Source organism: Macrosteles quadrilineatus, unplaced genomic scaffold, assembly GCF_028750875.1.
Source record: "Macrosteles quadrilineatus isolate MER2022 unplaced genomic scaffold, UCM_ALF_1.0 Scaffold_1__1_contigs__length_201487025, whole genome shotgun sequence".
NCBI classification, from domain to species: Eukaryota; Metazoa; Arthropoda; class Insecta; order Hemiptera; family Cicadellidae; genus Macrosteles; species Macrosteles quadrilineatus.
Window position 1 is genome coordinate 82,852,632 of NW_026542594.1, and position 26,622 is coordinate 82,879,253.

At 38.0% G+C, this 26,622-nt stretch overlaps 1 protein-coding gene across 1 annotated transcript in view; it reads left to right on the plus strand.

Moving 5' to 3' along the window:
* The window catches only part of LOC128983685 (succinate--CoA ligase [ADP/GDP-forming] subunit alpha, mitochondrial), a 132,261-nt gene that overhangs the window by 23,874 nt on the left and 81,765 nt on the right, over positions 1-26,622 (plus strand). Inside the window, exon 3 of the mRNA XM_054403087.1 lies at positions 10,135-10,356. Within this exon, the coding sequence (XP_054259062.1) occupies positions 10,135-10,356 (222 nt within the window). The remainder of the gene's footprint in view (positions 1-10,134; positions 10,357-26,622) is intronic.

The window sequence follows — 26,622 nt, forward strand, 5'->3', positions numbered from 1 at the left end:
CGGATGCCAACTACCGTCTCTCCTAGACGGCTCTCTTCTAAATAGTGTAGTAGGGCCTCTTCATTCCCCTCCAGACGGATACATGATCCCGGGAGGCAGCTCCATTGGCCACCGGGGACTTAAACTGAATAAAAACGGATGCTGGGGCTCAACACGCCAACCAGCTGCACCGGGCTCAACACGCCTCTAGTGCCGTAACGGAATATACCGGGCTCAACACGCCTCTAGTACGGAAACGGAATGTACCGGGCTCAACACGCCTCTAGTTGTAAAGTTCTTTATTAGTCTATGGGTGTTGGTAAATAAATAAATGTCCAGGGTTTACAATAGTGAACACATATAAACCTTTTATTTATCTAATTGTACAAATATGGTTATAAATTTAGATGAAATTCTTATCTCAGGGTTCTAGGAGTACCGTGCCAGCTCAAAGTAGGCTTATGTGATTTTGGATAGGCATAAGCCTAATGTTCATCAAAAGTTACAGTTCAATTAGGTATACACTTTTGAAAAGATGAAAGTTCAAATTTTGAATTTAGTAAAATGATAATTTAGGTTAAAGTTAAAACGGCAGAAGTCAATTGAAATTTTGCAATGTGAGTATTTTAGCAAAGTAGGCCTAAGTCAAGTTCAGTTTGATCTCACCCAAAAGTTTATAGTAGTCTTCACCACAAAATATTTCTTGATGTAGATTTTTGTGGGCTTCACTCACCTTTATTTTTGTTCGTGATGTCCGGGACTCGTCAAAACACATAAACACACATATATACAACACAAAATCGTCCACGGCATCAAGGTCCGACGTTTCGCGGAACTCAAAACAACGTTCCGCTTCTTCAGGGTATTAAAAAACTATTTTTAGCCCGCACGCGGGTCGAACGCCTAACCACGACTGCCGGATCAGCTGAGCTTGGAGGAGGACGGGCGGGGGCGGGGGTAGGTGCATTGTCCATTGTTGATAAGCCATTCACGCTCCTGGCCTTATCTCGTAGTTGTTCTAGTTCGTTTTTAACAATGTTTAAGTACACCGTACTGACATCCACCGATGGTCGTGAGAGTGGCTCGTCTTCTATTGCCATGAAAAGCGACTCTGCCGTATTTCGTTTCCTCCAATCAGACTCCTTGTATAGAATTGCAGACGAACCCCAATCAACAATATGATTCGTTTCTACAACGTGTTCACATATCTTAGAGCCATACTTATCCTTGTTTTTGACTTTTTTTATGTGTTCATTTATTCGAACTTTAACTGGTCTAGAAGTTTGGCCCACATAATTTCTGCCACAAGAACACGGGATTTTGTAGACAATGTCTTTTGTATTTTGTTGCTCATTAACGGGTTTTAGTTTTGTGACACGACTACGGATAGTATATTTATTTTTGAAGACAGTTCTTATATTGTATTTGGAATTCACCCGTCTCAATTTTTCCGAAACATTTTTAACGTATGGAATACATACAGTGGTCAGGGGTTTTATCTTGGTGCTAGGGTCTTCTGGAATGTTTACCCTATTTAAGCTTTTTAAGGCCTTAGCAAAAACGAAGGGAGGGTATCCACAGTTTTGGAGATGTGTTTTTATGTTTTCCAGCTCTGTTTTAAAAATTTCCTCAGTACTACAGATGGATTCGGCCCGTTTAATCAAACCAATGGCTAGACCTGTCTTAACGTGTGCGGGGTGATTGGAGGCAAAGTTGAGGTATTGGCCTGTAGCAGTAGGTAGCTGTAGGCAGTAGGAAACTGAGCCCACAGTTCAGTAAAGCTCCGCATTTATATGGACTTCCAAAGATACATAAACCTGGCATCCCCCTAAGACCAATAGTTAGTACAATAGACTCACCATACTACCAACTTTCAAAATTTATTTTGCCCTTACTTACACCTTATTTTGGCCAATCTGACAGTTTTGTGAAAGATTCGAAGGATTTTGTTAACAAAATACACCATTTTAAACCTAGCAATAGTACTATATTGGTTAGCTTTGATGTAACCAACTTGTTTCCTAACGTTCCCATTGAACCATGCCTGGCGATAGTACGTGAAAAACTTGAAAATGACCTGATGCTGGAAGATAGAACCAAAATTCCTGTGTCTAATATAATGGAACTGTTGACAGTCTGCGTTAGGTCAAACTACTTTCTAGTAGAGAATAAATATTATGAACAAACTACAGGAATGGCAATGGGCGGCGTTTTAAGCCCGATCCTATCTAATATTTTCGTGGAAAAGTTTGAACAGGACGCAATTGAATCATTTGAAACTAAGCCTAGAGTCTGGTTACGGTATGTTGATGATGTTTTCTGTATTTGGGAAGATTCAATGTCAGAACTATTAAAATTTAAAGAACACCTTAACAGTCAGGTTGAGTCCATACAATTTACTATTGAACTGGAAAAAGATGACAAATTACCGTTTTTAGACGTATTGGTCCAGAAACAGTCACAAGGTTGGATCACTAGTGTGTTCAGGAAACCTACTGCTACAGGCCAATACCTCAACTTTGCCTCCAATCACCCCGCACACGTTAAGACAGGTCTAGCCATTGGTTTGATTAAACGGGCCGAATCCATCTGTAGTACTGAGGAAATTTTTAAAACAGAGCTGGAAAACATAAAAACACATCTCCAAAACTGTGGATACCCTCCCTTCGTTTTTGCTAAGGCCTTAAAAAGCTTAAATAGGGTAAACATTCCAGAAGACCCTAGCACCAAGATAAAACCCCTGACCACTGTATGTATTCCATACGTTAAAAATGTTTCGGAAAAATTGAGACGGGTGAATTCCAAATACAATATAAGAACTGTCTTCAAAAATAAATATACTATCCGTAGTCGTGTCACAAAACTAAAACCCGTTAATGAGCAACAAAATACAAAAGACATTGTCTACAAAATCCCGTGTTCTTGTGGCAGAAATTATGTGGGCCAAACTTCTAGACCAGTTAAAGTTCGAATAAATGAACACATAAAAAAAGTCAAAAACAAGGATAAGTATGGCTCTAAGATATGTGAACACGTTGTAGAAACTAATCATATTGTTGATTGGGGTTCGTCTGCAATTCTATACAAGGAGTCTGATTGGAGGAAACGAAATACGGCAGAGTCGCTTTTCATGGCAATAGAAGACGAGCCACTCTCACGACCATCGGTGGATGTCAGTACGGTGTACTTAAACATTGTTAAAAACGAACTAGAACAACTACGAGATAAGGCCAGGAGCGTGAATGGCTTATCAACAATGGACAATGCACCTACCCCCGCCCCCGCCCGTCCTCCTCCAAGCTCAGCTGATCCGGCAGTCGTGGTTAGGCGTTCGACCCGCGTGCGGGCTAAAAATAGTTTTTTTAATACCCTGAAGAAGCGGAACGTTGTTTTGAGTTCCGCGAAACGTCGGACCTTGATGCCGTGGACGATTTTGTGTTGTATATATGTGTGTTTATGTGTTTTGACGAGTCCCGGACATCACGAACAAAAATAAAGGTGAGTGAAGCCCACAAAAATCTACATCAATAATAACACCTCGCCTAAAAAGCATGTCGTTCAAAAACAAAATATTTCTTGATGTAAATGATAGGTATTAAGTAATTGAGATATATCTTGAGGTTTAAATACTGTTAAGTTAAAAATCACCAATTAAAATTTTTAAATCATATTCCTTCCTTGCTTCTTCATTACTTACTATGCAATTCCAAATCTTGATGTTAAATTGCATACATCTGTTGCAACAATTGGTTATCACTGGTTTCTTTATGTCACTCACTATTCACTGTTACTTATGATTGGTTGGTATTATATCAAGTATTTTAATTATATTTTTGAAAGTGAAAGAGAAGAACAATTTTGTAAAATAATTCAAACTGTATAAATAACTTCCAGTGATTACAAATTTCAGCTTATAAAATAGTAGAAGATAGTGTTTGATGAGAATGTGAAATATGGAAATTTACAATAGGTGAAACCTTTTGCCCTTTTACTGTATGTAAACATGTGATAATTTAGAGGTATTAATTTAGCTAATAGTAGGCCTAGGTGTTTGGATACATAACACATGGTTTATAAACAACTTATATACAAATTCAAAAGTAAACAAAGAGGATAATTTTGGAACATCTCATAGTACGGGAACGGAATGCACCGAGCTCAACACGCCTCTAGTGCGGGGGAACGGGAAGCACCGAGCTCAACACGCCTCTAGTGCTGGGGGACGGGATGCACCGAGCTCAACACGCCTCTAGTGCTGGGGAACGGGATGCACCGAGCTCAACACGCCTCTAGTGCGGGGGAACGGGAAGCACCGAGCTCAACACGCCTCTAGTGCTGGGGGACGGGATGCACCGAGCTCAACACGCCTCTAGTGCTGGGGAACGGGATGCACCGAGCTCAACACGCCTCTAGTGCTGGGGAACGGGATGCACCGAGCTCAACACGCCTCTAGTGCTGGGGGACGGGATGCACCGAGCTCAACACGCCTCTAGTGCTGGGGGACGGAATGCACCGAGCTCAACACGCCTCTAGTGCGGGGGAACGGGAAGCACCGAGCTCAACACGCCTCTAGTGCGGGGATGGGAAGCACCGAGCTCAACACGCCTCTAGTGCTGGGGAACGGGAAGCACCGAGCTCAACACGCCTCTAGCGCGGGGGAAGGGACCCACCGGTGGCGCCTACTGGCAGGGGGAGGACCAACTGACGAAGTTCCCAAGGAAGCTCCTTATATAGGGTCAGAAAGTGCTTTGAGAGTGGGGGAAGGTACCCATTACCCAGCGAAAGTCCTGCGCACTTTTCCCTCAGCACTTTCCCTTAGTACTTTTCCCTCGGGTCGGGATAGGTGGTAGGCAACGTGTTTACACATTCACTACTAGGTCTCACAACGCCCCTCAGACAGATGAGTGTGACATGTGGTAGGCAACGTGTTTACACATTCACTACTAGGTGTCACAACGCCCCTCAGACAGATGAGTGTGACATGTGGTAGGCAACGTGTTAACACATTCACTACTAGGTCTCACAACACCCCTCAGACAGATGAGTGTGACATGTGGTAGGCAACATGTTTACACATTCACTACTAGGTCTCACAACACCCCTCAGACAGATGAGTGTGACATGTGGTAGGCAACGTGTTAACACATTCACTACTAGGTCTCACAACGCCCCTCAGACAGATGAGTGTGACATGTGGTAGGCAACGTGTTTACACATTCACTACTAGGTCTCACAACGCCCCTCAGACAGATGAGTGTGACATGTGGTAGGCAACGTGTTAACACATTCACTACTAGGTCTCACAACGCCCCTCAGACAGATGAGTGTGACATGTGGTAGGCAACGTGTTTACACATTCACTACTAGGTGTCACAACGCCCCTCAGACAGATGAGTGTGACATGTGGTAGGCAACATGTTTACACATTCACTACTAGGTCTCACAACACCCCTCATACAGATGAGTGTGACATGTGGTAGGCAACGTGTTTACACATTCACTACTAGGTGTCACAACGCCCCTCAGACAGATGAGTGTGACATGTGGTAGGCAATGTGTTAACACATTCACTACTAGGTTTACAACGCGCCTCAGACAGATGAGTGTGACATGTGGTAGGCAACGTGTTTACACATTCACTACTAGGTGTCACAACGCCCCTCAGACAGATGAGTGTGACATGTGGTAGGCAACATGTTTACACATTCACTACTAGGTGTCACAACGCCCCTCAGACAGATGAGTGTGACATGTGGTAGGCAACGTGTTTACACATTCACTACTAGGTGTCACAACGCCCCTCAGACAGATGAGTGTGACATGTGGTAGGCAACGTGTTTACACATTCACTACTAGGTTTACAACGCGCCTCAGACAGATGAGTGTGACAAGTGGTAGGCAACGTGTTAACACATTCACTACTAGGTATCACAGCGCCCCTCATACAGATGAGAGTGACATGTGGTAGGCAACGTGTTAACACATTCACCTCTAGGTATCACAACGCCCCTCATACAGATGAGTGTGACATGTGGTAGGCAACGTGTTTAACTTTGTGGGCTTGTTCTTTGTTACCTTGGAGACCAATCAATATTTACATTTAAAACTCTCTCCTCAGAACTTTGAAAGCCTGCGGGGCAAAGTCCTAGGTCAATATCTTATCGAAGCAGGAATAGTTCTGTATGTGATGTGGAAAGCAAAAAGGGACCTCTTGTCGGCGATGCAAAGTTTTCAGTACGGCCGATATGAGTAATTACTGTAAGGTCAAAAATATCAAAATTTGGATTTTTATAAGTTGTTACTAGAGGACCCATGCTGCTCCGCAGCGTTAAAATAAATATAATATCCGAGAAATAATCACATTTATGATTTTTGATTGAGTAATACAGTATCTTGAGCTTAACTGATTCAAAGGATCAATAGCTCAAATTAAAGCCTATAATTTAGTGATTATATAGAAAAACATGAACAATACAGGAGCTATTAATTTTTAATCGTAGATAACCCTTATCAAAAATAGTTTTTATGTTGGTTGTTCGCCTTGCGTTTGCTTAAAACTCGTCCGATTTGAATAAGTAATAGCTTGAATGAAAGGCAGTATTTCACTGGAGGCGCTTAGACCAAAATATAAAGGATTATATCATTATAACTTGTGAAATACATCTTGAATTGAAATAAGAATTCGTAAAAAATCAAATTATGTTTTTTCAGTAGGTAAATATTTGCCGATGCGAACTCCCATAAGAAATACATGGGGAGCAATTTTGTTTACGTGAAAGCCAAGTGGGATAATATATAATTTTATGACGATGCTTGATGGCAAATCTGTGCGTGCATACCTTCAATTTGAGATATCGATCATGAAAGTCGGTCGGGTAGAAGAGCTAAATGAACTTGGTAAAGAGAAACCAAACTTAACTCCCATAAGAAATATATGGAGAGCAAATTTCGTTCACATATAAACCTCAATTATGAAAATCGGTCGGGTAGAATAGCTAAACGAAGTCGGCAAAGAGAAACCAAATTAACTCCCATAAGAAATACATGTAGAGCAAATTTTGTTTACATAAAAACCAAGTGAAACTATAGATAATTATATGCCGCCAATGCTTGATGGAAAATATGTGCGTGCATACCTTCAATTTGAGACCTCAATCATGAAAATCGGTCTGGTAGTAAAGCTAAACGAACTCGGGAAAGAAAAACCAAATTTTTTAAATCTATAAGTATAAAAGAGGATGTTTGTATATATATATATATATATTTGTTTGGCAGTGATAAACTCAGACACCGCTGAACCGATTGCCACGAAACTTGGTACATACATGTAGAATTTCATGGAATAGGTTTATACACCATCAATTTCGTGATCCGTCCAATCGGCTCCGCCCCAGTGGCTCTGGAGTTTCCCATGTTAACCTTATGAGAAATGGAATTAATGAATCTTAACAGCTGTTTCAATTAAACAAGTTGGTTCTGTTCTATGATGTTCAATAGCATTAAAGTTACAAGGATTACCCACAGGGTGCAGCACTATTATTTCTTTTACATTTATGACAACAGCTAATTTGCAACCAAAAGGTGAGTGAGCGTAGCGAACGAACTTCAACCTGGAGGCGAGTTAGCGTAGCGAACGAGGTAACCTGAAGGCAAGTGAGCGCAGCGAACGAGCTCCAACCTAAAGGTGAGTGAGCGTAGCGAACGAACTTCAACCAGGACGTGATTGAGCCATGCAAACGAGATCATCTTGAAAATTAAGAAGTTAAACGGGGCAAAGCCCGCGGGTTACAGCTAGTAGTATATAAGATACTTCATTTAACATAAATCAGGACAGTATCGGTTAATATATCGAATCGAAGATGTAAAAGGTCGAAATAAGAAATAAGCAAACCAACTGCTGTTCGAATGTACGAAGGTTTCAACTGACTACAAGATCCACACAGCTAGTACTATTTTATAATTGATTTTGAATACACATAATATCCTTTTTAACCCTTAGAGTGCCAGGCAAGAAATAAAAGTAACGCTCAAAAAATGCCGATGATTTTTCCCGAAGGTCGCGCTAAAAATGCCGAGCGCGATCTGGCGATTTTTAGGTTAAAGTTTCGTAAAAATTGAATTTTCGATACTGTATTTCGACCAACGAAAATCAATGTATCGCATCTAGTAACTTTCGACTCAATGTTAATATATGGATTAAAAGAATCTGAGTATCCATTCGGTTGTTATGACAACTGTTCGATCATTACGAAACGTCCGGTTAGCCGGACGTTGGCACTTTTGGCTCGTTCTAAAAACGTCCGGTCGGCCGGACGTCGGCACTTTTGGCTCGTTTTAAAAACGTCCGGTTCCCCGGACGTTGGCACTCAAAGGGTTAAAGTAGTATTTTTTTTCTTATGGCCTATTGAAAAGTTTAAAACTTGTCTAAATAATGTTATTATGGAAATTGCAGTGTTAAATGGTTGATAATGTTGACATACCATATTTAGTTAAACGGTATATATTCTTGTTTAAGCTGAATTCCACTTCTTGATTTTTACATAATTTTTTATGAACATTTTGATTTTTCTTGCAATGGATAGTAACAGAAATTTCCTTCATACACGTACGCATAAGCTTGAATAACAGGAGAGGTACATTATTAAACACCATAGTTAACCCGCCCGTGATCCGCCACGGGAATATTGCCAATAATAAAAGACATAATAATTAACGGTACTTACGTATTAAACGGAGGCCACATTTTGTTAGCGCGCTGCGGCGGTTATGTTAGGTTGGGTTATCGTAAATATTATGTGTGTAGGACTTTCCTCGCTTCGTTATGAATCGAACGATACCAGACGAGTTATACTTTCTATTATGATAACCCAACCTAACATAACCGCCGCAGCGCGCTGACAAAATGTGGCCTCCGTTTAATACGTAAGTACCTAATTAACAAATACTGTTTATCTTTGTATTTTATTTAGTGGCTGCTTAGTCTTTTTACATGAAATAGAACTGACAGTTGGATTGTATAAACTATTTATGTTAATCAAACCAATATATCAGTTTAACCAAATGAATGTTTCATTTACATACAAAAATAAACTAAAATTATGTTCAGTTTTGTAAAAAAAAGTGCTTAGTGTGTATAAAAAACTGTACCGATACTTTATTTTATCGATTTCCGTATTCCATGTTGTGTCATCAACATCAAAATTAATATTTTAATGTCTTTTACTTTGTGTGCTCCAACTGTGGGATCGAGTTGTCGAAACACAACGACTGCTGGTTGGCAGTAGCTGGTAGGTAAGGAGCACCCGGGGTTTGGGGTCTAGAAGTGAAAGTTGTGCTCTGTCGATCACGTTTGGGGAAACACCCTCGGACGTCAGCCCCAGGGCCCAACTCACACACATGTCACCCAATCGCGGGAACAACGTTCTGTCTAAAACTGGTTGAACAACATCCTGCTTAAAATCGAAATGACCCATGTAGTTCGGATAAACTTGGCCCAGCGTGCCACCATCAGTTCGGACCAATGCCCTAGGTACTACAGACTCTTAAGGGATAAAATACCATGAATTCGCTAAAATTAATAATAGCTTAAAAGAGTAGATATTTTTAGTCATTATTGATTTACCAAATCAATAAATAATTATCAAATCTTATTACTTTATCTACAATTGTAAAAAACATATTACACCATTCCGGGACTTTTCAATCATACTGTATTGTAGAGTTTTTGTATGCCTAACGGTTACAGAAAAAAATTCTAAAATGGAAATTTTGCTGCGACAGGGGTATTTAGTACGTTGCTAGTCTTCTGTAGATGGTTTTTTTGTGTAAGCATATAATGTTTAGGTTTTAATATTTTTCACAGTGGCCTAAGGCCAAATTTCAATATTTTTGTCAAATTTCAATAAAATGTTTTAACTAAAAGCAAAAACTTGTTTTCCCATAACAGAGCCCAGCTTAAATATTATTTTTAGCATACAACTTAAGATATGTCTAACTATTTAGAGGAACTTGTTGGAGCAGTTATTTAATCAATGTACGTGTAAACGTAATTGTGTAATTGTAGCCTAGTATAGGATAATTTAAAGAGATATGAAAACATAATTTCTGTGAAAGTTCTAGCAGATTTGACTTGTTTAGCTTACTGTACTGTGACAGGCTAGAGATGCTACAGGGGCAGAAGCCACTGTAATATACGTGCCTCCGCCTGGTGCTGCTAAGGCCATTATGGAGGCCATTGACGCAGAAATGCCGCTGATTGTCTGCATCACAGAAGGCATCCCTCAGCAGGACATGGTCAAGGTCAAGCACAGACTCGTTAGACAAAACAAATCCCGCCTGATTGGACCCAACTGTCCTGGCATCATTGCTCCTGAACAGGTCAGTGCCTTAAGTAATTATTCTGTTAAAGTAATTACTCGCAAACCTGCTGCTTGATAATTTGAACAAATTATGACTGGGCCCCCTATAAGCAAGAGTGGATCCAGAGAACTGGTTTGGGAGGGGCGGTCGGCAAATCCAACCTCCCCCTCCAACACGCCAATCAAATTTGAGCACCTTATAATGTGTCTTGTAATGTGGGAACACTCATTGAAATAAATCAATTCTACAATCCATTTGAACATGTAGGCCTAAGTTTTAGTTTATCATCAACTGTTAATTAAAAAAAATTACGGGACAAAGTTTGAAATGACTTAACCTAAAACTAACACTTCTGAAATGAAAAAAAAAATTGCTGTCAAAACATACACACTTTAATAAAATTGAATCTTCTAAGACAAAAACTAACAAGTTGCAATGAACAAAACTAAATAGGCTCAAACTAAAAATTCCAATCTTCGATTACTGCATTTTCCGAAACGATCAATAACTGCGTCTAAATTTACCTCAATGTCTCTATGTATTTTCATTTAGGCTAGGCCTGTTAGCCTTTATTCTGCAACCTACTCCACTTTTCTACTCGATTTTATGAATATAAATTTACCTAAAAATAGATAATCAACATTCCAATAAAATTACAAAAAGATATATTTCAGTTCTAACTTATATTACAACAATCTCATGGGCTATGACAGTTAACTTATATTTTGGTCTAAGTTTTATAGATGGGCTAGATAACAAATTGGAAAACAATGATCTTAATCTAGGGGTTGGTTCGTGCCGGGTATGAAATTCTGATAGGCTAATTTACTTAATTTTTACTAATGTAGGCTACTAAATAATGAGAGTCATAAAATTTAGGCTTTAAGTTCTTAGCTTGAAACAGTCACTTGAATTTAGGCTATTCACAATGATGTGATGGTGGTTGGAAATTAATGATGATTTTTAAATGTTTATTGAGTTTGATATTACCAATTTCTGTTGAATACTTACCTATCTTCTTTCTTAATGTCTCTTTATCATCGATATTTCTATATGTTATGCATGTTAATTTTCTAGACTTTTGACTATTTAAGTTAATCACTGGAGACTTGGCTCCCACATCCATCTCTATCTAGATCTTCCATCACAAGCACATTTCATTTTCTTTCTTCTAGGTTTATTACAACAACAATGTAACCTAACATGTGTTATACCTAGACAGTATAATGGGAAATATTTTAATTTATGACCCAGGCACTTATTTTGTTTTAGCATGTACAGTTTTTATTCTTCACTAATTTATATTTAACTAGCTGTAACCCGCGGGCTTTGCCCCGTTTAACTTCTTAATTTTCAAAATTATCTCGTTCGCATGGCTCAATCACGTCCTGGTTGAAGTTTGTTCGCTACGCTCACTCACCTTTAGGTTGGAGCTCGTTCGCTACGCTCACTCACCTTTAGGTTGGAGCTCGTTCGCTACGCTAACTCGCCTCCAGGTTGAAGTTCGTTCGCTACGCTCACTCACCTTTTGGTTACAAATTAGCTGTTGTCAGAAATGTAAAAGAAATAATAGTGCCGCACCCTGTTGGTAATCCTTGTAACTTTAAAGCTATTGAACATCATAGAACAGAACCAACTTGTTTAATTGAAACAGCTGTTAATATTCGATAATTCCATTTCTCATAAGGTTAACATGGGAAACTGCAGAGCCACTGGGGCGGAGCCCGAAAGGATTTTTGAAATAAGAATATATATGCCTATATGTTAATCGGGTATGTGAGCTATCATCATGCCAAATTTCAGCCCAATCCGACCAGTATTTTTCGCGTTCACTTGTCACAAACATACATCCATACATCCATACATCCATACATCCAAACTTTCTCATTTATAATATTAGTAGGATTACACTTAAATATATATATTTTTAAATACTGTAATTAAAAATATTGAAGGTAATTTAGTTACAACTAAAAGAAAACACTATGTGTGTCTTGTTTGTAATAATTTAGATTAAGTTAATAAAATTCAGATTCTAAAATTGATACTCATGGTTCAGGTTTGTACCTTTAACTTACTTACTATTAAATAGTAATAAATTTTATTATGCTAAGTTAAGCCTAGATTAAATATACTTATAGCAAGACAAATGATTAAGCTGAAGAATTTCTTAACAATAAAAATTTAATGAACTAGGAATAAGATATTACAATGATGAATGGGGTTTGATATTTAAATTAACAGATAAGTTAAGTTACAGGGTCCCCATCTTTGGTTTAGCCTAGCTCAGTAAAAACAGAACAATGAGTTCATAATAATAAGGTATATCAGTTTAAATTACATAAATCTCAGGGAGGGGAACTCGGCTGGCTAAAAAGATCTTCAAATATTTTAATTTATGAAATAAAATATGTTAATTATTATGAAAAATGGGATAATTTTGATATTGCTCTTAGGCTTGGATAGGTAAATTAAATAAGTCCAACAATGAATAGGCCTAGAATGTGGAAAATTTATCAAAGTTGAATTTAGTTCTCTTGTTCATATTGTTTTTCTATTCTTGATGAAAATAAATTAGTTTTTGAATTCAAATAATTAGGTTCAATCAGAAAGTAAATAAAAATAGGTCTGTATTAAGTTGAATTTCTTGAAGTTAGGATAAGCCTTATGCAAAATGGAGAGTTCTCACCAGATCTTCAGTAACAGTGTCCAATTAATATAAATCTTGAGGTGGCAGTACAAATTTGAAATGAAAAAAAAATGTATATGTAAAAGCTAAACTGTTCTTCTGTTGTTAAGTTAATGTTAAGTTAAATAATTTTAATCACTTTGGCTTTTTAAATGTTAGGGATTATACCCTCACTGAATTTAAGGTGTTGATGCTGCCATGTCCCAATAGAGAAGGGGGAAAATTTTAATTTCACACAGGATGTTGATCAGTTCATTGTTGAAGCCAGCTGTCTTCTTTCTTCATCACTTGCACATGCACTAATAATCAGGCGTTTGGATAATAATTCAATGTTGGGGTTTTAGAAATAATCTATACTATATTAATAATTTTGGATAAAAGTGTTATTGCAACTATTAATCCACTTGCTAGGGAGGTTCCCGTGTGCATTTCATGTATAGAAAAACACCCTAAGGGATCATGTAGGTACCATGTGGGTTATCATTTTTCACGTGGGTGCCAGCTTGGCAGAGTGGGCATAACCTCAGAATCCGCCATTTTAAAAATGGCGGCGGCATTTATTACATGAAACTCATCTGGAGCTTATATCTCAAAAACGGTAATATATAGCGAGTTACTTTTATAACAACAAATGCTGCTTACACAATAAGGAACAACTTTTGTATTTACAAAAATGCCCTAAATATAACTATTTAGGAGTAGTTGAGGAATTTATGTTAATTTGACCTATAAATTTTTACTCTGTTTGACAAAAAAATTCTAATATCTTAAAAAAACTGTTTTTTAAATTTGGCACATAGCACTAATTGCTCTTTACATCTAAGGTCTAAATACCCCCGTCGCAGCAAACCTGCAAAATCAGCAAACATTTACCTGGCTGCATTTCTACTAAAATATTAAAATTGACCGATTGATTTCCTATTAAAATGACATTGATTTGTAATGAGTACTTACGTTTGCTGCTTCAGGGAAGGTATTGAGGTGTTTTTTTTATATATTTTTATTGAAATGTTGATAGCTTAGTATGAATGAAACAACATTTTGAAATTTGACTATAATCTATACTTATAAAAGGCAAAGCCCTCGCTGACTCACTGACACACTCACTCACTCATCACTAATTCTCTCACTTCCCATTTACCTAGGAGGCTGAAATTCGGTACACCGATTCTTTGGGCATTAAATAGGAAAACTAAGTAGTTTTTATTCTGATCGGGCTTTCGGGCTCCGCCCCAGTGGCTCTGGAGTTTCCCATGTTAACCTTATGATTTTTCATATTTAAAAAGAATTAATGAATCTTAACAGCTGTTTCAATTAAACAAGTTGGTTCTGTTCTATGATGTTCAATAGCATTAAAGTTACAAGGGTGCATATAAAGCATACCAACAGGGTGCAGCACTATTATTTTTTTTAATTTATGACAACAGTGTAAAGTTCTTTAACCTTTGTTTGGTAAATAAGTAATAAATAAATGTCCAGGGTTTACAATGATGAATACGTATAAACCTTTTATTAGTCAAATTGTACAAATAAGTAGGGTTATAAATTTAGATGAAACTCTTAATCTCAGGGTTCTAGGAATGTGCCGGCTTAAAGTAGGCTTATGTGATGTTGGATAGGCATAAGCCTAATGTTCATCACAAGTTATATACAGTTCAATTTACACTTTTGAAAAGAAGAAAGTTCAAATTTTGAATTTAGTAAAATTATAATTTAGGTAAAAGTTCAAAACGGCAAAAGCCAATATAGAAATTTTGGAATGTGAGTATTTAGCAAAGTACAAGTTCAGTTTGATCTCACCCAAAAGTTTATGGTAGTCTTCTCAACAAATATATTTCTTGAGGTAAAAAAAAATGATATGTATTAAATAATTGAGAAAAATCTTGATATTTTAAATACTGTAAAGTTAAATCACCAATTAAAAGTTTTAAATAATCTTCCTGTCTTGCTTCTTCATTACTTATTCTCAATTGAAAAAAATCTTGATTCTTGATGTTCAATTTCATACATCTGTTTCAACAATTAGTTCACTGGTTTCTTGATGTCACTATTCACTGTTACTTTTATGATTGGTTGGTATTATATGAAGAGTATTTTAATCACATTTTTGAAAGTGAAAGAGAAAAATAATTTTGTAAAATAATTCAAACTGTATAAATAACTTCCAGTGATTATAAATTTAGCTTATTAAATAAATGACAGTGTTTGATGAGAATGTGAAATATGGAAATTTACAATAGGTGGAACCTTTTGCCCTTTTACTGCATGTAAACACATGTGATAATTTAGAGGTATTAATTTAGCTAATAGTTGGCCTAGGTATTTGGATACATAACACATGGTTTATTAACATTCAACTTATATACAAATTCAAAAGTAAACAATGAGGATAATTTTGGAACATCTCAACAGCTAATTTGCAACGAAAAAATTATATACCTATTATTGTGGTTTAAGTCGACCGTTATCTATACTTCCGTCCATTTCTAAAATATATGAAAAAGCTGTGTATCTACAATTTTATGAATATTTGGAGAGTTTTAGAATGCTGGATGAAAATCAACATGGCTTCCGAAGGGGGAGATCTGTTGTCAGTGCAGCTGTATCTTTTGTTGAAACCGTGATCAACTCAGTTGACCACGGTAAGTTTACAACAGGTATATTCATGGACCTTTCAAAAGCTTTTGATAGTGTCAAACACTCTAAACTTCTAGAAAAGCTTAAAATTCTGGGTATATCAAGAAGATCTCTTAATTGGTTCACTTCATATTTAACAAATAGGTCTCAATATGTAGAAATATCTCATCTAACGGATAAAAATAAAGTAATGAAATCAAACTCAGCTTATAGACCAGTCAAATTTGGGGTGCCTCAAGGTTCTATTCTTGGGCCTTTGCTCTTTTTGTGTTACTTGAGGGGCATGGAAAATATGATAATTCATAAACAAAATTCAAAATTATGTCTCTACGCTGATGACTCAAATTCAATTTTATCAGCTGACTCATTGGAGGAGATACAAATTTTTTCTTCTAATGAACTTAATAACATTGGGGACTACTTACATGATCATAACCTTATTTTAAATTCTGAAAAAACTAAGTTCATAACGTTTAAAACACAACAAAACCGAAAATCTTCAGATCCAACACTAGAATATAAATCACATAACATCAACAGGGAAAGTAGTATAAATTTTCTAGGTTTAACGATAGATGAGCACCTAAATTGGGATGAGCATGTTAAAAAGATCCTGCTAAAGATTAATTCTGGAGTTTATGCTCTATCAAAAATGTCTTTTTATTGCAATATAAACACTTTAAAGAATATATATTTTGCTCATGTACATTCCCATATCCAATTCGGCATAGCATTATACGGTTCAACAAAACAAAGAAATATGGACTCTATTTTAAAACAGCAAAAAAAAGCTATCAGGATAATGCTCAAGCTTAAGGGGGATGATTCAGCCAAACAACACTTTACACATCTAAAAATTTTTACAGTTTATGGACAATATATATATGAAGTTATTCTTATTGCTAGAAAACAAGATTTGAGTGAAAAACCGATTACAAGCCACAACTATAAGCTTAGGAAAAGAAGTGGGGTTGTTGAACCTCATAGGCTCAAGTTTTATGAAAAAAAACCGTCCAATGCAGGCCAAAGATTTTTAAAATTTATCCCCAAAAATATAAAAAAAGAAACAGATTTTAATAAGTTTAAAAAATTACTCAAAGATTATATATTAAATTTAGCTATTTATTCTATGGAAGAGTTCTCCACCTCCCTGGCATAGGTAGCATTAAGTTACTTTAATTTTGTATTTGATTCTTGACTAGCTAAAGACTTGTTGTTATTATTTTACTTGTTAATATTTACTAATATCATTGTAGTTGTATTTCTTTTTATTGACACTATTCATTGTACCACCTTTGTACAAAAATATGAATAAAGAATATGAATATGAATATGAATATACCTAAATACCTGGAGGCGAGTTAGCGTAGCGAACGAGCTAACCTGAAGACAAGTGAGTGCAGCGAACGAGCTCCAACCCAAAGGTGAGTGAGCGTAGCGAACAAACTTCAACCAGGACGTGATTGAGCCATGCGAACGAGCTCATCTTGAAAATTAAGAAATTGAACGGGGCAAAGCCCGCGGGTACAGCTAGTATATCCATAAACAAGCAAACCAAAACAGTTTATTTATTCTCCTTAGAATAACATGGTAATTTTAAATTTAATTTTTTTGTTTAATTATCTCCGTAACTTTTGGGCATTTAACGCTTCAATATACAAAGTTATTTCTTTTTTGAGCTCTACAAAATGGTGTCGTTCATTATAAAATTTCGTGTTTTTAGGGTCGAAAATCGGAAAAATCCATTTTTACCCCATAAAACTCCCCATAAACCCCCGTTTCCATAGTCCGATCGTGCTGGTTTGATAGTCCGAATTCGTCTGAAAACGTAGGTTTACACGTTTGTGATAAATTGCATTAAAATTGGATCATTTTTGCTCGAGTTATCAAATTAAGTCGTAGTTCTGTCTTCGGATACAGATGTCGTAGTGTTGGCTTTACACTTTATGAATGGATTCTCTTCGGAAGGTTTGCAGGAATTGTGGATGCGACTTGGTTCAGCTAGAACTTCATGATATGTACTAGTTCATATTATAGCAAACAGGCTTGGAAATAACCTTTGTTCAGTTCTCTCAGCACTCCATATTTTAACGGGTTGTGACTTTGCCAGCAAATTTGGAACAAAGCGTGCTACCCTAAAATGTAATCCAAGTACTTTGCTAATGGACTTTGGAAAAGATGGGGTGGAAGAGATAGAATAAAGTTTGAAAAACACAGTGAAGTATCTAGTTCACATTTAAAAAAAGGATACTCAGTGTGAAACTATGAATGATCTAAGACACTGGATATACGTACACTGTCACTGTACAACGAATACTCTTAAAGAACTGCATCCTTTGCTCGTGAAGAAATTCTGTCTAGTCTACTAGACAGCATATCTTACGTGCTTTTTATTGTACATACATCCAAATCCATTGCATGGAAGAACATGTTTTTCAACTCGATCCTTTGTGTTTTGGACACAGTGATGGTGGTTACTCTTTGCCGCAATGCTCACAAGTATATTGTGAACAGTTTCATTTTTCTGATGACTATAAAAGGGAACAGATCTAATTCTTCTCAAAGCAAAAGGCGTATAATTTAGATCCAATGGCTGCGCTCAAATTTTACGATCCACGAAACTAGTTCAATATCAATACAATCAGTCCGAAGCAGCCTACCACCAAGGACAATGTCAAGGTACTGGTTGTGTTAACGAGACGTCAATGCTTGGCCGATGCACCAACTTTGCCGCCGGTCCCGTTCCCGCTCCATCGCCGTTTTAATAATAAATGTTAGACATAAGACATATTTTATTTACACAATACGTTCTTTATAAAGTACATTTCATAGCCTACATAAGAACAGGTGTTTCGTCATAGTGATGTATTTTATAGTAAAATTAATAGTTAAAATAATTAAAATAAACTCATGTAGGATATCAGAGAATTTTTATCTACATTATAGGGTTCTCCAAAAATTCGTCAAGTGAATAGTAGGCTTTCTCAATTATTTTATCTTTTATTTTATCTTTGAATTGAGTAGCATTTAAAGTTTTAAGATAAGATGCATCCGCTACTTTGTTTAGCGCTCCTTTTCTATACTGCACTGTAAAGTCATACTGTTGCAGCTCAAGAACCCATCGCGCTAATCTTCCTGAAGGTTTTTCGAGGTTCATTAGCCATTTCAAGGCTTGATGGTCTGTAATTGCTATGAACTTATACCCTTCGATGTAAGGCTTGAATTTCTTTACCGCCCATACTAAGCTCAAACACTCTTTCTCAGTTGTAGTGAACTTTTTCTCATTATCTGAGAGTAATCGACTGGCGTAGGCTATAACTTTTTCGTTTTTCCCAGAGTTTTGTGTCAGAGAAGCTCCTAAGCCATGATTTGAGGCGTCTACTTGAATAACAAACGTTTGGTTGCAATCCGGGCATGAAAGAACTGGTGTTTTTGTCAGTTTTTCTTTCAGTGTAGCAAAAGCAGTCTCCTGGTCGGAACCCCATTCCCATCGTACATTTTTCTTTGTAAGTTTCGTTAGAGGGGGGTTAGAGGGGCTTGATATCTTAGCAAAGTTTTCAACAAAGCGACGGTACCATGAGGACAATCCGATGAAACTTCTTACATATTTAGGACATTTAGGTGTAGGAAACTCTGTAATGGATTTTACCTTTTCAGGATCGGTTTGGATACCTTGCTCGTTAATTACGTGTCCAAGGTATTTCAATTCCTTTCGATAAAACTTACTTTTTTCTTCATTCAAAATAAGTCCTGCATCCCTGAGTTTCTTGAAAACCTTACTCAATAGCGTTAAATGTTCCGAGAAGGTTTTAGACACCAACACCAGGTCATCTAAATAAGCGAAAGCATGAGGCTCAAATTCAGGACCAATGATTTGGTCTAGTAGGCGTTGAAATGTAGCGGGAGCCGAGTGAAGTCCAAAAGGTAAAACTTTGAACTGAAAGAGACCTCTTCCTGGGATCGTAAATGCCGTTATAGGACGACTCTTTTCTTCCAATGGAACTTGCCAGTATCCTGACTTAAGATCAAGTGTACTAATGTACTCAGCTTGTCTCAGTTTGTCTAAAATAGCTCCAATCTGAGGTAGTGGATATGCGTCAAGTTCACTTACTTGATTAACTTTTCTAAAATCAATACAGATCCTTACTTTACCACCAGGTTTCTTTACGACTACCAATGGACTACTCCATGGACTATTTGATGGTTCGATTATATCATCAGCGAGCATTTGATCGATTTCCTTCTCGATAATCGCCTGCATAGCAGGGTTTCGGGGATAGTACCGCTGCTTGATGGGATAGTCTGATTTTAGTCTAATACTATGTTGGATTAAGTTCGTACGACCCGGAACTTCGTTAAATAGAGCAAGTTCTTTATCGAGAAAACATTCTAGTTTTTCGTTCTCTTCTTTTGAGAGAGGTGTAACAGCATTACACTTCAAAATGTTCGTAGCTCCTGTTGCAGGTGTAACACTGGATTCGTTACAGTTAACTGTAATCAATTCTAGAGGAATGATAAGGTCCATTCCTAGTATTATGGGTACAGACAGATTAGGTACCATTATAGCTCGAACTCGAGTTTCTTTATTTCCAACTGAACATTCAAATTCATAAACTTCGTCAACGGTACGTGTAGATTGGTCGGTCAGACAAATATTTGTTTTTACCATCTGAGGTTTTATATCATGTTCTCGAAGATAATCGGCAACATCAGTTCCGATTAGAGTGATCATTGAGCCCGTGTCTATCAAGGCATTAAAATTTACGTTCTGAATTTCGACTGTAATGAAAATCCTGTTTTTCGATTCATTAACTTTGGAACACGTGTTAAAATTGAAATTTTTAACTTTGTTTAGCCAATTTTCCCACTCTATTGAGGTGGTTTTATTGTAGCGAGACTCGGTCCACCTCTTGTTTTCCGGTCTCGATCTGAGTTTCCCGCCTTACACGGACATTTTGTGGTTAACACACCCTCTCTTTTGCAATTAAAACACCTTATAACTTTTGGGTGTCGACAGTCCCGAAATCTGTGTCCTCGTTCATCGCAATTCCAGCAAACGTAATCCTCTGAATTGTTGGCATTATTGTTACCATTTCCTTTATTACGCTTTAAGCTTTCTACATATCGTGTTTCTTCTTGGGATTGTCTCGCAGGTCGGCTACTGTTAGGGTAGAAAACTTTGGGAGGAGGTGTCCTTTGAGCAAACGTCACACGTGATTGTTGTTGTGATCTGTTGTTAGGACTGTTTATTCCACGAGTCACTTCCTTATTTTGAAAGATAGGTTGCTGTGTTGGCTTGTGTTCCTTAAAGTAAGGTCGGGATTCGATAGCATCAACTTTATACGGAGTAAACGCTTTATTTCGTGGATTGTATGCAGTTTCAGTAAACAATGATTGAGCATGATTAGGCGGGGGCCGAAAACTTCTTTTATCCCGTAGATAACTCGCATAACCTTCGGCTAGATTTACCAGATCGTCCTCGGTGTAACAGTGGTTACGTCTTACTGTTAACTTGTATTCTGGTCGCATGTTAGTGAACAGACGGTCGAGTATTTCGTCCTGTGAATAGCCTCCTCTCCTACGCATTAGCGTGGTTAAAGCAACAACAAACTTCCTAATCGATTCATTTTCACCTTGGGTCCTCTTCTCAATCTCTTCGGTAAGTTTTCTTCGGTAATCTGGAGGGAAATAATTTTCAGCAAAGCTAGTGACGAATTCCTGGTAAGTGGCCCATTGTGCCTTTTTATTCCGGAACCATAGTAAAGCGTCTCCTTTCAACATCTCGGGCATTGCTTTGAGCAGAAGTGGCGGTGGTATATCATAAGATTCAGCTAACTCATTTAGTCTCTCGATAAACAATACTGGTTGATGTTCACCATCAAACTTTAAGTTCCATTTCCGTACTTGATTGCAAACTTCTGCCACAGCATTTAGATTTCTCGTCGGAGCATAGCTTTTAGCAAATATTGTCGAAGCATCAGGTAATGTGTACGCTGACCTAGGTTCAAAATTACGTTCTGGAATGTCTCCTTGAGGTAAACGTGTAAATTGCATCCTACTGTCTACTGGTACAGATTCGAAAGTCTGCTCTCTATTTCCATACGAACTATGAGGAAGGAATGCTGTAGGGCCGTATTCATATAATTTATTATTCAAAGGGTCTGCCCTTGGACCGCGCTGGTCTGCTCCTGGCTGAGCTGTGAACATCTTTTCTTGTACTGTACGAAAATCAGCCGCGGGTGGCAGGTTTAACATTTCCCGGATTCTTAATTCCTCTGATTGCTGAGTATCATATGCATGAGTTGAAGGTAGTCCTCTGTTAAAAGTAAAAACCACATTGGTATTTTCCTTCGTTTGAAAAACTGGTGCTCCTAACAAATCGTCAGCTTGTGTAGTATCAAGCTCCTGTTGATGTATGGTTTGATAATCCACCAATCTACTAGTCGTAGAGGGAACATGCATAAAGTCCATCTCCTTAGTTGGACTTTTTCTGATAGCAGTTACAAGTCGTTTTCTTAATTCATCAGTTTTACCTTCGTCTGACAAGTTATAGTCCCTTAAAATTTGTTTAATTGCATCTTTGGACAGTTTGTAAACCCAATTAACTCTAGAATCAGATTCGAGCGGAAGTAGGAGCTCACTTCTGGCCTGTGCCGTTGTAGTGGCTGGTGTTAACAATTCTTGGGAGGTAGTTACTACTAAAACGTCAGTCGTGGTAATTAATTCCGGTCTACAGGTCGCAGCAACATTAGTGGACGGAGTTATCGTTGTTGGGGTGGTTGTTCTCGTAGTCGTCGTCTTGGGCTTAACAGCGGTTGTGGTAGTCGTTCCACCTGTCATTCTGAACGGGCGCCAGCAACTTAGTTGCAAATTTTACGAAAATTAATCTTTATTGTGTTCGAGTAAAAGTCCCTGTTCGCGGGCGCCAAAACCTACAACGTATTTCCGGGTGAGGCGTTCGGAAAATACGCGAGTCCGGTTTTGACCCGGTTGCCGGATAGCTAGTCGCGCTGGGTTGCGGTTCCAGGGGTCGAAATGTCTAACGAATCGACAGTAAAGGGCGGACTAATATTCTGAAAAGAGAACGGATGGCTCAGACAAAGGGTAAGAGATATAAAATCTCCAACAATCGAACCCACGTTATCATCATTGCCATATTTGTTCTCTATATGGAAAGAAAGGTGCGCTGCGGGCGAACCACAGTTCGGGACGGAGTGCTGTGGGCGAACCACAGTTCGGGACGGATTGCTGTGGGCGAACCACAGTTAGGACGGATCGCTGTGGGAGAACCACAGTTAGGACGGATCGCTGTGGGCGAACCACAGTTAGGACGGATACGTCGATCTTGGGGAACGGGAAGAAGCTAAGCTGCAAAATATGATTATTTCACACAAACACCTACAATACAGTTAAATAAAAACACGCTCACACTAGTAATCGCTGAAACTACAATCACCTAAAATACCGTTATTCAAGTCACACACATATTATAATAGTCACTACTATACTGCAACACCTGAAATATAGTTATATAAAGCACACAAATGTTAGTAACCTATTTACACATGCTGTGGGCGAACCCCAGTTAGGGATCAGGGAGTGCTGTGGGCGGACCACAGTTAAGCGTGTATAGGTGTATGCATTTCAGCATAGGTGTATGCATTTTATAGCATTTCAGCAATAATAATATAGGTTATTATTGCTAAGAGCTGTGGGCGAACCACAGGGAATTATCGCTAACTACAGCTAATTTCCGTGGGCAAACCACAGGTATTTATCGCTAACTATAACTAAATGCTGTGGGCGAACCACAGGAAATTATCGTTAGCTAAGGCTAAGTGCTGTGGGCGAACCACAGATAGGATCGGAGGATGCTGCGGGCGAACCACAGGGAAAGGTTATTATAACTAAATATAACTAATTGCTGTGGGCGAACCACAGGGTATTATCGCTAACTACGACTAAATGCTGTGGGCGAACCCCAGGGTATTATCGCTAACTACGACTAAATGTTGTGGGCGAACCACAGGGTATTATCGCTAACTACGACTAAATGCTGTGGGCGAACCACAGGGAACTAAAGCTAACTAAAGCTAATTGCTGTGGGCGAACCACAGGGGATTATCGCTAACTACAGCTAAGTGCTGTGGGCGAACCACAGGGAATTAAAGCTAACTAAAGCTAATTGCCGTGGGCGAACCACAGAGATTAAAGCTAACTATAGCTAAGTGCTGTGGGAGAACCACAGGGAATTATCGCTAGTTAAAGCTAATTGATGTGGGCGAACCACAGGTAGGATCGGGGGATGCTGCGGGCGAACCACAGGGAAAGGTAATTATCACTAAGTAAGACTAATTGCTGTGGGCGAACCACAGGGAATTAAAGGTAACTAAAGCTATTTGCTGTGGGCGAACCACAGGTAGGATCGCAGGATGCTGCGGGCGAACCACAGTTCGGGATGGTTTACACAGATATTTACACAGATTGCACAAATAGGCTAGTATCTCGATAATTCAATCAAATAACACGTCTTGATGTCGCACAGTATTTACCTGTCACACTACAGATAATTCGTCCCACAAAACGTTAGATATCTTCGATTAAAGCCGTTGAGTTAATAATTTAAAACCACACAACACACAGTAAATAAGACTACAACAGCTAAATGGTTTCCTCGTATGTGTGAGGATGAGAGATACGGTAAATTCCTTTGAATGTAATTATTGTTCAATCGAGTTCAGTTACTAATTACATGTAAAAGTATCGAATTATGTGAGAGGCAAAATGTCAATGTATAGCTGCAATGATGTTAACTCTTGATCAATGCTAAATATACTGAACAATTAGCGCAAGCAAGTTTTACGTTAAGCTGACTATCAGAATATTCAATGAAACTTGATCTTGTACTAGACTTGAACGAACGGTACGACAAATGTCTATTTAAAGCAAGGTGATGACTACCTTATACAGAGTCGTCGTACTTGGTCCTCGGAGACCTGTGCGTGGTTGACAGTCGTCTGTCTCGTGCCCTCGTAGTGGGTATGGTCGACTCCCTGACTCGACTATCAGGTAACGTGAAGTCTGCTCTCTCGTGTCCTGGCCTCGACTGTCTCGAGGAGCTGCGTATGGTGCAACGGCCGGGGACGACGCTTGTGCGCAGGTCCAGTCGGGCATGCGCAGAGCGCCCGGCGCTGTGCGAATGGAAGCCGCCGACTCAAACGTTGGCGGGATTTACAAATTGACATTTGTGACATTGTATTGGAGCTAAATCGGCCCCTTACACAAAAAAATCTTATGGCAAAATTTAACATGTTACAGTGTAGGCAACTATTATCGACAGTGCTTATCAGTTTAAAGATTCTTTAGGATCGTTGGGTTGTGTGACAGTATTATTTGGTCGACTCGGGTTTTGTTCAGCTATCATATGGTAAACTTGATTTTTTTCCTGTGTAGGGTATCGTTTTCCATCGTTTTGATTACTTTGTTGTTGACGTGGATTAATTCTGTTTTGGTTTTCTGGTGGTGGTAGATAATTGGCTCTGCGATCTTGATGTCTTTCGTAGGATCGATCGTTGGATTGAGGTATTTGGTGTGGATAATGGTTGTTTGGAGTGTATGCTCTGTTGTCATAATTATTTCTATTTGGGTATGATCCCCTCCAATCCTTTTGGTATGAATCTCGGTGGTTGAGGTTTCTCCTCGGATGGTCATTGGTCCTATTTTGTGGATTGTTATTTTGATTTGTTGGTTTTGATTGGTTTCGATTCTGATGTTCTTTGATGTCTTCTCTTAGTAATAGGGCTTCAAATTCTTGTATGGTCTTTACATTTTGGACGCGTTGTGCATTTTGGATGTGTTCTTCGAAATGTTCGCACAAATAATCCACTATTTCTTCTTCATCAAGGGGTGGCGTCAATGATTGTAGTGTGAGGACACGTTCGACGAAGTACTCTGATCGAGACAAATTTCCACCATTTCGGTATTTTTCAGGCTCTAAACGTTGTTTTATCACTTGCTGTGTGTCTCGACTCCATTATTTATTCTCAAACAGGTGTTGGAATTGTTCCCAATTTCTAATGCCGCCTTTTACGAGGTTGAACCAACGTGCAGCGTGATTTTCAAGGCTGGTTTCAATCAGGTTGATGAGAAACTCTTTGTCGTCAATATTTGGATCTTTCCTTAGTGTACTCTTTTTATAGTATTTGTGCAGCTTAGCAATGAATTCTTTTGGATTATGTCCTCTGCCATTAAATTTTGGTAATTTCATATCTGACACGATTCCAGAGTTTCCGTTACATGTAACATAGATATGTTGAGGGGACGATGTTAATACTTGTCCATGTTTAGTGATGATTTTGTTTTAGTTCGAATCTGTTCACTTTGTTTTTGTGGATTCTGTTGGATAGTTAATATCTCTTGACCTTGATTTTCAATAAAGGTCAACATTGACTTATGTATTTCTTGGACATTTTGTTCCGATTTTGATGTTATTAGTTGTTCTTGTTCCAACCTAAATTGATTTATCTGCAAGAATCAAGAATCAAGAATCAAGAATTTATTACAACAAATTACAAAAAAACATTTTGTATAGTTGAGGTCAATATGAAATGTCCAGTGGTTAGCATTAGGGCCTATAACATTCAATAACTAGGCTACTTTAAATAATTTAAACAACAAAGTAAGTTACACAGATTTAAGGCCTACATCAGTCAGAAACTAAAAACTAATATCAATGTCAGACATGAAAAATTCACTTAAACTATAAAAAGGGTGATTTAATAACCAGCAAAAAAGTTTACTTTTAAATAACTTAAGATCAACACAATGTGCCTCAGCTGGCAAACGATTAAACATTTTTAACCCTATATAAGAAAAAGACTCTTGTGACTTTGTTAGCCTGACTAAAGGTAACTCTAAATTATTCCTATGTCTAGTAAAATAACTATGTGAATGTGATC